The sequence below is a fragment of the Phyllostomus discolor genome, chromosome X (genome assembly GCF_004126475.2).
Source record: "Phyllostomus discolor isolate MPI-MPIP mPhyDis1 chromosome X, mPhyDis1.pri.v3, whole genome shotgun sequence".
Lineage (NCBI taxonomy): Eukaryota > Metazoa > Chordata > Mammalia > Chiroptera > Phyllostomidae > Phyllostomus > Phyllostomus discolor.
The window spans coordinates 93,738,618-93,751,168 of NC_050198.1; the positions used below are offsets into that span (position 1 = coordinate 93,738,618).

Below are 12,551 nucleotides of genomic sequence, written 5' to 3' on the forward strand. Positions count from 1 at the left end.
AGATTGAACATGGTCAAGGAAATGATTGGTGAAGACTGAAGATACATCAATAGAAATGTCCAAAACTAAAATAAGAGTAAAAAACAGAAAAAGTGAATAGAATATCTAAGAAGTATGATAAAATTACAGAAGGAGCAAGACACATAATAGAAATACCAGAAAGTAAAGAGAGAAAAGACCAGAAGAAATATTTAAAGCAGTAAGAGAATTTCCCAAAATAAATAAAAGGCAACAAACCATAGATAGAGGAAGCTTAGAAAATTCAAAGCTGGATAAATAACTCCAAATCTATACTGACTGATCTTAATATTCCAAGTGAAGAAAATCAAGGAAAAATCTTGAAAGAAGGCAAAGGGGAAAAATACCTTACATCTAAAGGAGCAAGGGTAAGAGTTACATTGAGCATCTCTTTAGAAATCAGGCAAGCCGAGAAGAGAGTGGAATGAACTACAGTCATATGCCACACAACAACATTTTGGTCAATGATGGACTGCGTATATGATAATAGTACACCATACAGCCTAGGTATGTAATAGGCTTATAGCATTCTAAGTTTGTGTAAGTGCACTCTATGGTGTTTGCAGAACAAAGTTACCTAATAATGCATTTCTCAGAGTATATCTCCATCATTAAGCAATGCATAACTGCATTTAAAGTGTTAAAAGTACCACTGATGTAATAAGATACTTGTACTAACTGAAAAGTAGTATTGCATTATTTTAAAGTGAATCTGGATTGCTTGTAAAATCACTTATAGTGGGCAAACATTAAAAAATAAAAAAGCTCTGGCCAGTGTGGCTCAGTTGGTTAGGCATCACCCCTGCAGAGTGAAAAGTCGCCAGTTTGATTCCTGGTCAGGGCACATGTGCAGGTTACAGGTTTGGTCTCAGTTGGGGTGTGTGTGAGAAGCAACTTATAGATGCTGTCTCTCACATCGATGTTTCTCTCCTGTTTCTCCATCCCCTTCCTTCTCTCTAAAAATAAATGAAATCTTTAAAAATAAATTAAAAGATAAAAATGTAGGATTACTGGTATGCTAAGGTAGTATAACAGATAATAGCATATGAAATACTCAATTAGTCCAGAGAAGGTTGAAAAAGACTGGTAGCCAAAAATATAAACAAAGACCAAGAGAAAAGAATAGAAAAAAATAACAGACATAGCAATTATTTTCCCAACTATATCAATACTCACAATACTTCAATGAAAGACAGAGACTGTCAGAGTGGACCCAAAAATAAGACTCAACTATGTGTTGTCTACAAGAAACCCATTTTGAAAGTAAAGACAAAACAGACTAGGCTGCCGGCATAGATGGCAGTGTAGGCAAACATGGCTTGCTTCTTTGCACAACAACGTCAAAATTACAACTAAAATATAGAACTGTTACTAAGAACAGTCAGAAACCAAGCTGAATGGAAGTCTGACAACTACAGAATTAAAGAAACCAGATCCATCCAGATTGGTAAGAGTTGTGCAGACGTGGATTGGGCTGGTTCCACATCCACATGTGGTGGATAAAAATTCGGGAGAGATATCTTGGGAGTGAGGATTCCCAGCCCCACACCAGGGGTCCCAGCTCAGGGTACCAATGCCATGGAGATTAAGTCCCCACAACTGCTGGCTGCAAAAACCAGTGGGAATTGAGTTGGTGGAAGAAACTTATAGAGCCCTAAGCAGTTCCTCTTAAAGAACCCACACACAGACTCACCTACTCAGACTCACTCCCTCTGTGCTCCTGCACTGGGGTGGCAGCTTGAGTGGCACCAGTGGCATGTAGGGGGAAGCTGAGCTATCTGGCACCAAGGCCAGCACAGCCTTTGTCCCTTTTCTAGGCAATCTCCCACAGAGCCAGCAGGCTGGTGCCTATCTGAGACTCTACCTACCTGATACTGTTTGACCCACTTTGGAGATCCCCAGAGATGCTGCCCCACCCAGCATACAGGCCCACCCAAGCTGCTTTTCCATATGAATATAATAGCTGGTCTTGGATCATGCTTCATACTTCTTAAATCCTCTCAAAAAAGAAGCAGTTGGCCTCAGTGAGCCCCAGGCCCAGCAGTAGCAGCAGCCAGCTTAGATTCACAGCTTGGCTTTGCCTGGGAATCTCCAAGCCCAGCACAAGTAATGGCCATCTCAGGTTGCATTATAGCTCAGGCAGGGTGGCCAGGGGCAGAACACAGCTGGGGGCTGACCTTGGCCTGCACCACCTAGGGAAACCCCAGGGCCAGTGCACCCAGTGGACAGCTACAGACAACATCGGAGCACCAACATCCTGCCCCTGTGGGACATTAACCACATTCTGGGTCATAAAACACATCTTAACATATTGCAAAAATAGAAATCATACAATGTTTGTTCTCAGACCACACTGGAATTAAAATAGAAACCAATAACAGAAAGATAGTTGGAAAATTTCAAAACACTTGGTGCTTAAATAGCATACTTCTAAATAATACACAGGGCAGGAAGAAATCTCAAGAAAAAAAAATAAAAATAGTTTGAATTATCCCTGACTAGTGTGGCTCAGTGGGGTGGGTATCCTCCCACAAACAAAAAGGTTGCCAGTTCGATTCCCTGTCAGGGCATATGCCTGGGTTGTAGGCCAGGTCCCTCACTGCAAGAGGCAATTGACTGATGCTTCTCTCTCATATCAATGTTTCTCTTCTTTCCTTTCCCCCTCCCTTCCCCTCTCTCTCTAAAAATAAAGAAAAAATTCTTACAAAATTAAAAATAGAACTGTGTTATGACCCACTGATTCTAACTTCTGGGGATTTATCTGAAGAACCCCAAGACAATAATTTGAAAGAATATATGCACCCTTATGCTCACTGCAGCATTACTTACAGTAACCACAATATGAAAGCAACCAAAGTGCCCATCAGCAAATGAGTGGGTAAAAAAGCAGTGGTGCATACACACAATGGAATATTACTCAGCCATGAAAATGAACGAAATCTTACCATTTGTAACAGTATGGATGGACCTGGAAGTTACTATGCTCAGTGAAATAAATCAGCCAGAGAGACAAATGCCATATACCTTCACTGACATGTGGAATGAAGGAACAAAATAAAGGAATGAAACAGAAACAGACTCACAGACACAGAGAGAGAACTGGTGGTTGCCAGAGGGGAGGGGATGTTGGGACATTGGGTGAAAGAGGTGAAGGAACTAAGAAGCACAAATTTCTAACTACAAAATAATCATGGGGAAGTAAGTAAAGCATGATAAAGATAGTTTGATATTGTGATAACCATGTAAGGTGGTAGTCAGGCTACTGGAAACATCAAGAGGAACACTTTGTAAAGTATATAATTGTATAACCACTAAGGTGTACACCTGAAACCAATGCATAACAACAACAAAAAATAAACACTTCACCAAGAAACTACTAAAACTGGTGAATGAATTCAGTAAAGTATCAAAATACAAGATAAATATTCAGCAATCATTTCCATTTTATACACTAATAATGAATTATCAGAAAGAGAAATTAATAAAACAATCCTATTTAAAACTTCATTAAAATAAAATATCTAGAAATAAACTTAACTTAGGTTGTAAAAGACCTGTACTGGGAAAAGTATAAATATATGACATTAACAAAGGAAATTAAAGAAGATACAGATAAATGGAAGCATATACTCTGCTCATGGAAAAAGAATTAACGTTGTTAACATGTCCATACTACCCAAAGCAATCTACAGATTCAGTGCAACCCTTATCAAAATACCAATAGTGTTTTTCACAGAGCTAGAATAAGTATTCCAAATTTATACAAAACCACTAAAGACTGCAAATAGTCACAGAAATCTTAAAGAATAAGTTTGGAGGTATCATAGTACCTTTTTATCAAACTGTACTATAAGGTTATAGTAATCAAAAGGGCATGGAAGTGGCATAAAAAAGACACATAGCTCAATGGACCAAAATAGAGAATTCAGAAAGACACCCACCCTTTTAGGTTCAACTGCTATATGACAACAGAAGCAAGAACATATATTGGTGTAAAGTCAGTCTATACAAAATGGTGATGGAAAAACTGGGAAGATATGTGAAAAAAAAAACAACTATATTAAAACTTAAATGTAAGACTTGAAATAGAAGAAAATATAGACTGCACATTTCTTTTTTAAGTATATTTTATTGATTATGCTATTACAGTTGTCCCATTTTTTCTCCCCTTTATTCCCCTCTGTCCTGCACCACCCCTCCTACCAGCATTACTGTCCCTCTTTAGCTCATGTCCATGGGTCGAATATGTAAGTTCTTTGGGTTCTCCATTTCCTATACTACTCTTAACCTCCCCCTGTCTATTTTACACCTACTATTTATGTTTTTTATTCCTGGTACCTTTCCCCCCATTCTCCCCTCTCCCCCTCCCTGCTGATAACCGTCCATGTGATCTCCATTTCTGTGATCCTGTTCCTGTTCTAGTTGTTTGCTTAGTTTGTTTTGTTTCAGGTGTGGTTGTCAATAATTGTGAGTTTATTATCATTTTACTGTACATGTTTTTATGTACTTTTCCTTACATAAGTCCCTTTAACATTTTATATAATAAAAGCTTGGTATGATGAACTCCTTTAACTTCACCTTATCTGAGAAGCACATTACCTGCCCTTACATTCTAAATGAAAGCTTTGCTGGATAGAGCAATCTTGGATGTAGGTTCTTGCCTTTCATGACTTGGAATACTTCTTTCCAGCCCCTTCTTGCCTGGAAGGTCTCTTTTGAGAAATCAGCTGACAGTCTGATGGGAACTCCTTTGTAGGTAACTGTCTCCTTTTCTCTTGCTGCTTCTAGGATTCCCTCCTTCATTTTACTCTTGGGTAATGTAATTATGAGGTGCCTTGGTGTGTTCCTCCTTGAGTCCAACTTCTCTGGGACTCTCTGAGCTTCCTGGACTTCCTGGAAGTCTATTTCCTTTGCCACATTGGGGGAGTTCTGCTTTATTATTTGTTCAAATAATTTTTCTACTTGTTGCTCTTTCTCTTCCCCTTCTGGTACCCCTATAATTCGGATGCTAGAATGTTTAGAGATGTCCTAGAAGTTCCTAAGTCTCTCCTCATTTTTTTAAATTCTTGTTTCTTCATTCTGTTCTGTTTGTTGTTTCTTTCTTCCTTCTGGTCCACTCCATTGATTTGAGTCCCAGTTTCCTTCCCATCACTATTGGTTCCCTGTGCATTTTCCTTCATTTCTTTTATGGTAACCTGCATTTTTTCATCTAATTTGCGACCAAATTCAACCAATTCTGTGAGCATCCTGATCACCAGTGTTTTGAACTGTGCATCTGATAGGTTGACTATCTATTCGTTGCTTAGTTGTATTTTTTCTGGAATTTTGATTTGTTCTGTCATTCAGGCCATTTTTTTGTCTTGACGTGCCTGTTACGTGTGAGGGGCAGAGCCTTAGGGTGTTCACCAGGGTGGGGCAACCCATGTCGCTGCTTTGTTATGCTATATATGGGGCAGGGGTCTGAGAGGGACCAATAGCGTTTGCTCCGCTCTCTGACGAATTTCAGTCACTTCCCCCTGCTTCTCACAAGCAAATTGGGCCCTTCTGGTGCTGATTCCCATGTGGGTGAGTTTGTGTACATTCTAGGACTCTGTTGGTCTCTCTAATGAACTCTCCTGTGAGGCTAGGAGTTTCTCCCAGCACCTTAACCCACGCAGGTGTTTTCAATCAGTGTTTTGAGGCTTTATTTCCTCGAACTGGGGCCCTGGATTGTGAGGTCTGTCTTGCTCCCGTTTCACCTGGTTTATCTGTGCACGAATATGGGACAGCCTGGTCCACCAGCTGCCTTGTGCACCACGCCTCTCCATGATCCGCCGCGTCGCTGGGTCCGCCAGCCACCACCTACATGCCCAGGGTCCACCAGCTGCTGCCTCGAGCACCCAGGGTCTCCCAGCCACCCTGCCATGAGCTTTCTCCTTCCTGGCCGCTCTCCTACCAGTCTGGATGAATGTGTCTACTTTAACTCCTTGGTTGTCGGACTTCCATACAGTTCAATTTTCTAACAGTACTGGTTGTTTTTTGTTTCCAAATTGTTGTCTTTATTTTGGTTGTGCAAGGAGGCACAGTATGTCTACCTACACCCTCATCTTGGCTGGAAGTCCTAATGTTTATCTTGTAGGATGTGTGGAGTGACAATACACTGAATCTTGGGTGCATTGGTCTTAGGTTTCTCTTTAAAAATATTTTTTTAAATTTATTTTTAGAGAAAGGGGAAGAGAAGGAGAAGGAGAGGGAGAGAAACATCGATTGATTGCCTCTCATGCGCCTTCAGCTAAGGACCTGGCCCACAACCCAGGAATGTGCCTTGACTGGTAATTGAACCAGCAACCTTTCAGTTCATAGGCTTGTGGTCAATACATTGAACCACACCAGCCAGGGCAGTCCTAGGTTTCTTACCATCTTTGTTTAGGGGATTTCTTACAACACATTGGTGGACATTATCTTTTGAGAGATTGAAAAGTTTGTGGATTCTGCTAGCTCTTTTGAGCCCCAGGTGACATGGCAGAGTAGTATCTATGAGACCAGACATATCTTTCTCCCTCTTTTCTACAATGCTGAAGTCTGAGAACACTCATATTGGCATTCACACTGCAACCCTGAACAGATCTGAGCTTTCTCTCTCTAGTCCTCCTTGGTCTATAACACGAATGCCCTTTAGCAGTAGACAGATGTGGCCAGGGGTCAAGACATTCTGCTTCATGGGGAAAACTTGTTTGTCATTCCCATCACTGATTAGAACCATATAACTCTTCCATTCTTCACCCAAATTATCAGCAACTTTTGTGGCCATATACTTCTCATAAAAGGTATGAAGTTTGCATTCATAGTCCACTTCAATAAGTTTCTTGCAGCCATTGGCTGGAAAAGATATGTTCAGCTTCATCCTGAAGCAGTGGATGACCTCCAAGGCTCCATGAAAAAGAGCATAAACCTTTTTAAATGGAAAAATTAGTGATTTAAGAATATACTGATACTTCAACATCAATGTGAATTCTTCATTAACCAAAGTAATGGGGACTAGGGAAAAATCACAGCATCAGTATCAATATCATTTTCCATGGAATATTCTATCAGAAGTACTCATAATAAAATCACGTGATTAAGAAAATTGCTTCTCTTTATTTTAGGCCTTGTGAAGAAGGTATTAATAAACACACAAAGGCTAAGCAGCTTGCCAGAAAAAAAGATATATCCTGGATAATATTAAAATGGAAAAAATCAGTTCTTAAGTAATTGAAATGGATTATATTTGTGTGATGAAAAATCCAAATATAATTAATGTATATTGAAGCATTGTTTGTAATGCATATTAATGCATATTAAAAATAATGGGGATGGATAGGAGTTATTGATTTGTAACTTTTAAAAGACATGAGAATTTGGGAAAAAAATTATGTTGTCATTTTTTTAACTTATAGAAAGCCATTTGAGAATACTGTACATGCTTTGACAAACAAGAGACTAAGCTATATTTAAAGTAAAGCTCTGACCTACTAATAGTTACCAAGTGAATTAATAAAATGTTTAACTTTTCCATTAAAAAAGCTATAGGTGTGACAGTATTTTACTGTTTTTTTTTTTAAAGCAGTCATTAAAGATAGCAGGAGAAAGATGGAAAGGAAGAAATGAGTACATCTTTGGAATTTTTTGGCCTTTATGAAATAATTGTACCACTAATTATACCCCCATGGGGTGCTGTGATTTTGAATATAGTTCAGTAGGTTAATTATTATTTAAAAGTTTAAATAAAATCATTATTGTGTTACTGGGAAAAGAAATTTAAGCAAAATGAATTAATTTTCTTTGTTGGAGTCAATTAAAAAGTTTAAAGATATCTACCCACCAGGGAAAAAACATTTGAAAGCTTTGATAAAATGGTAAGAAGATGAGATTAAGATAGTAGCCTTAAATCATGACAAAACTAGCAATGTCATATTGAATGTTGTTTCAACATGTTCAGAACTAACCAGGATTCCAGCACCCAACAAACTTTTTAGTTTGCTCTCACTTCTGGCTTTCTTAAGATCAGAAGAATCTCTCCCATTTACATGTAGCTTTGAAATGTTTTAAATCACAGTGTGGGGTTTTGTGAAAAGAAAAAGTAGCCTAATCATTTATACTTATTTAAGTACTCCATTAACATTACTTTTATTGAAAATGATGGGAACTCATATGAAGTGATAAAGCATTGATAAAGTCTGGTTAAATTTCTAAATCTCTCTGTCCCAGAGCTTATCTCTCAAATGAGGATAGAACTGCTGTCATAATTAAATAAATCATACAACATACTTGGCATATAGCTAGTGTTTAACAAAGATTAGTTTTTATCATTATTGTACAATAAATGGTTACTCACTCTTTTGTTGAGACAAATAACAGGCCACAGGCTGCAACCCAGTGTGCAACAACAGCAGAGACAACCACATAGCAGCCATTTCACATTGACTGGGAGAGCCTTTTTCAAACACGCATTCACACGGCCAATGCTGGTCTTAAACTCTTCCGGGGCAACCTACAACAAGGGTACAATCTTAAAAGGTTGTGGGCAACTTTCCACTATTTATATCTAAAGTGAAAGAAAATGTTTGTCTTGTTACAAATACTTTAAGGAATTACAGGTTCAAATATATTTCTTCTCTATCTTCCCCAATAAATATATATTACATACTCCTGGAAGACATGAGAAAGCAAAAACAATGTAATTTCATATTTATAGAATTTATTCTGATTTTTGAAAACAATCTTCTGAAATTACCAACAGTAAAATGACAACAATAAAATTGGTGGTAAAGGATACTCATCAAGCAGTTTTCTTACCAAATATTCTCAATATTAAGGCAATATTATTTATAGTTTCCAATCACTCTAACTAGCAGTTGACTAAGATCAGAACCTATATACTACCAGAGGAAATGGAATTAAAATTAGACTTTAGCAATATTCTTGGATAAAGTTTAAAAAGACAACTCTCAAACCTTTTCATCCTGGCAAATTTGCCACATAACAACTTTAACACTTGGCATTGTTTCCATTGTTTGTAGGTAAAAGGTACACTAATAAAAGTCTGAGCTGATTACATGCAAGAACTGGTCTTCAGACATAGCTGAGTTACTCTCAGTCAGCCAGCTGGAGGAAAGGACCCACCAAAGAATGACCCAACAACAATCCAAACCCAGTTACAACCATAGATCTAACAAAAACAGCATAAAGGGCATCCCAAGAGCATCAAGATCAGGAGATCAAGGAGACTGCACCACTGTATCACACAGGTTTTCTACCATGGAAGTTTACACCATGAAGACAGGGAGTTAAAGCAGATCAATCTAACACACAGAAACAAACAAGAGTCCCCCCTAAAATGGGGAGATAAAGAAAGAACTCCCAATCGAAAGGAAAGAAGGAATCCCCAGAAAGAGTGCTAAATGAAATAGAGGCAAGTAAGCTACCAAACATTGCGTACAAAATAATGGTTATAAGGAAGTTCAATGAGCTCAGTGAGAATTACAAAGAACTCCAGGAAACCTACAAAGAACTTACTGCGAACTATACCAACATGAAAAAGGGCATAGAAACTATCAATAAGAGCCAGGAGGAAATGAAGAATACAATTTCTGAATTGAAGAACATAGTAGAAAGAATTAAGAGCAGGCTAGATGAAGCAGAGGATTGAATCAGTGAGCTGGAGGACAAGGTAGAAAAAAAATTCACAGAGCAACAAAATGAAAAAAAAAAAACTAAAAAAGAATGAAAGGGGTTTAAGGGAGATGCAGTACAACATGAAACACAATAATATCCATATCATAGGAATAACAGAAGCCGAAGAGGAAGGGATAGGAAACCTGTTTGAAAAAGCAATGATGAAAACTTCCCTAACGTGATGAGAGAAAAAGTCATGCAAGCCCAGGAAGCACAGAAGATCCAAATCCAGATGAATCCAAAGGGGCCCAATCTAAGAAACATCATAATTAAAATGGCAAAATTTAAAGACAAACAGAGAATATTAAAGGCAACAAGGGAGAAAGAGCCAGTAACAAACAAAGGAGCTCCAATAAGGCTATCAGCAGATTACTCAGCGGAAACACTACAAGCCAGAAGGGAATGGCAATAAATATTCCAAGTAGTAGGCAAAGGCCTGCAACCAAGACTACTCTACCCAGCAAGACTCTCATTTAAAATGGAAGGCAAAAAAAAAAAAAAGGAGTTCTCCAGATTAAAAAAAAAAAGATGAAAAGAACACATCATCACCAAACCACATTGCAAGACATGCACAAGGGATGGTTTTAAGAAGATAAAGAAAAAGAGAGGGGAACACAAGAATGAAGGGAAAATGGAAATGAATAAGTACCTAACAATAATAACCTTAAATGTAAATGGATTAAGTGCTCCAAACAAAAGAAACAGGGTAGTTGAATGGATAAGAAAACATGACCTGCTATATGCTGTCTACAAGAGAATGACCTCAAAATAAAAGACCTACAAGACTGAAGGTGAAGTGATGGAAAAAATATTCCAAACAAACAGTCCTGAAAAAAAGCTGGGGAAGCAATATTTATATCAGACAAAATAGACTTCAAAACAAAGGCCATAAAGAGAGACAAAGGAGGACACTACATAACGCTTAAGGAAACAATCCATCAAGAAGATTCTAAACATTCTAAACATATATACACCCAACACAGGAGCACCAAAATATATAAGGAAAACTTGGAGGACTTTAAGAAAGATATTCATAGCAACACATTCATCACAGGGGATTTTAACACCCTATTGTCAGCAATGGATAGATCTTCCAAGCAAAGAATCAGCAAGGATACTGTGGCATTGAACAACACTCTAGATCAAATGGACTTACTTGATATATACAGAACCTTTCACCCCAAATAATTAAAATATACATTCTTTTCAAATGCACATGGAACATCTTCAGACACAGACCACATCATAGGACACAAAACAAGCCTCAACAAATTCAAGAAAATTGAATTCATATGAAGCATCTTCTCAGATGACAATGAAACCAGAAACCGACATCAAGGAAAAAACCCCAAAACATTCTAATTCATGGAGACCAAATAACATGCTATTACATAATAAATGTGTTAACAATGAGATAGGAAAGAAATAAAAAAGTTTCTGGAAACAAATGAAAATGAACACACAACAGGTCAAAACCCATGCACACAGTAAAGGAAGTTCTGAGAGGGAAGTTCATAGCATTACAGGCCTACCTAAAAAACATAGAAGCATTTAAAATAAACAACCTAACCCTAAATCTACAAGAACTAGAGGAGCAACAACAAACAAAGCCCAGACGGAGTAGAAGGAAGGAAATAACCAAGATCAGAACAGAATTAAATGACATTGAGACTAAAAGAAGAATTCTAAGGATCAATAAATCCAGAATCCAAAGGGTCAGTGATTCTTTGAAAGGTAAACAAAACTGACAATCCTTTAAGCAGACTCATCAAGAAAAAAAAGAGAGGGACCAAATAAATAAAATCAGAAACAAAAGAGGAGAAATTACAACCAATACCACAGAAATACAGAGGATTGTTAAGAAATTACTAGGAAAAACTATATACCAAGAAATTTGAAAACCTGGGCAAAATGGACACATTTCTAGAAACACATGATCTTCCAAAACTGAATCAAGAAGAAACAGAAAGCCTGCATAAACTAATAGCTATTAGTGGAATTAAAGCAGTAATCAAAAAACTCCCAGCACACAAAAGTCCTGGACCAGATGGCTTCACAGGCAAATTTTACCAAATACTTAGGAAACAGCTAATGCCTATCTTTCTCAAACTATTCAATAAAAACTGAAGAAGAAGGAAGACTCTTCAACTTTTTTTATGAGGCTAGTATTATCCTAACTCCAAAACCAGGTAAAGACCCAACAAAGAAAGAAAACTACAGGCCAATATCACTGATCAGCATAATGCTAAAATCCTCAACAAAATATTGGCCAACCACATCCAGCAAAACATCAAAAGGATCATCAATGACTAAGTGGGATTTATCCCAGGGATGCAAGAATGGTATAATATTAATAAATCAATAGGCATAATATACAACACAAACAAAGTAAAGACAAAATACACATGATATCAATAGACACTGCAAAAGAATTTGATAAAGTATGGCAACCATTTATGATAAAAATGCTCAGCAAAGTGGGAGTAGAGGGAGCATACTTCAACATAATAAAGATCATATATGAGAAACCTACAGCCAACATCATACTTAATGGGCAAAAACTAAAACCTTTCCCACTAAGATCAGGAACAAGAAAAGGATGTCTGCTTTCATCACTTCTATTCAATATAGTATTGGATGTTATAGCCCACAGTGATCATACAAGAAAAAGAAATAAAAAGCATCCAGATTTGAAAGGGGAAAGTAAAACTGTAGTTATTTGCAGATGGCATGATGGTATACATAGATCCTACAGGTTCCACCAAAAAACTACTCCATCTAAAAGGTGAATTTGGCAAAATAGCAGGATACAAAGTCAGTATTCAGAACTCTAAGGC

General features: G+C 37.6%; 1 protein-coding gene across 1 annotated transcript in view; it reads right to left on the reverse strand.

Moving 5' to 3' along the window:
* The window catches only part of CHIC1 (cysteine rich hydrophobic domain 1), a 66,875-nt gene that overhangs the window by 31,437 nt on the left and 22,887 nt on the right, over window positions 1-12,551 (reverse strand). Inside the window, exon 3 of the mRNA XM_028522730.2 lies at window positions 8,375-8,530. Within this exon, the coding sequence (XP_028378531.1) occupies window positions 8,375-8,530 (156 nt within the window). The remainder of the gene's footprint in view (window positions 1-8,374; window positions 8,531-12,551) is intronic.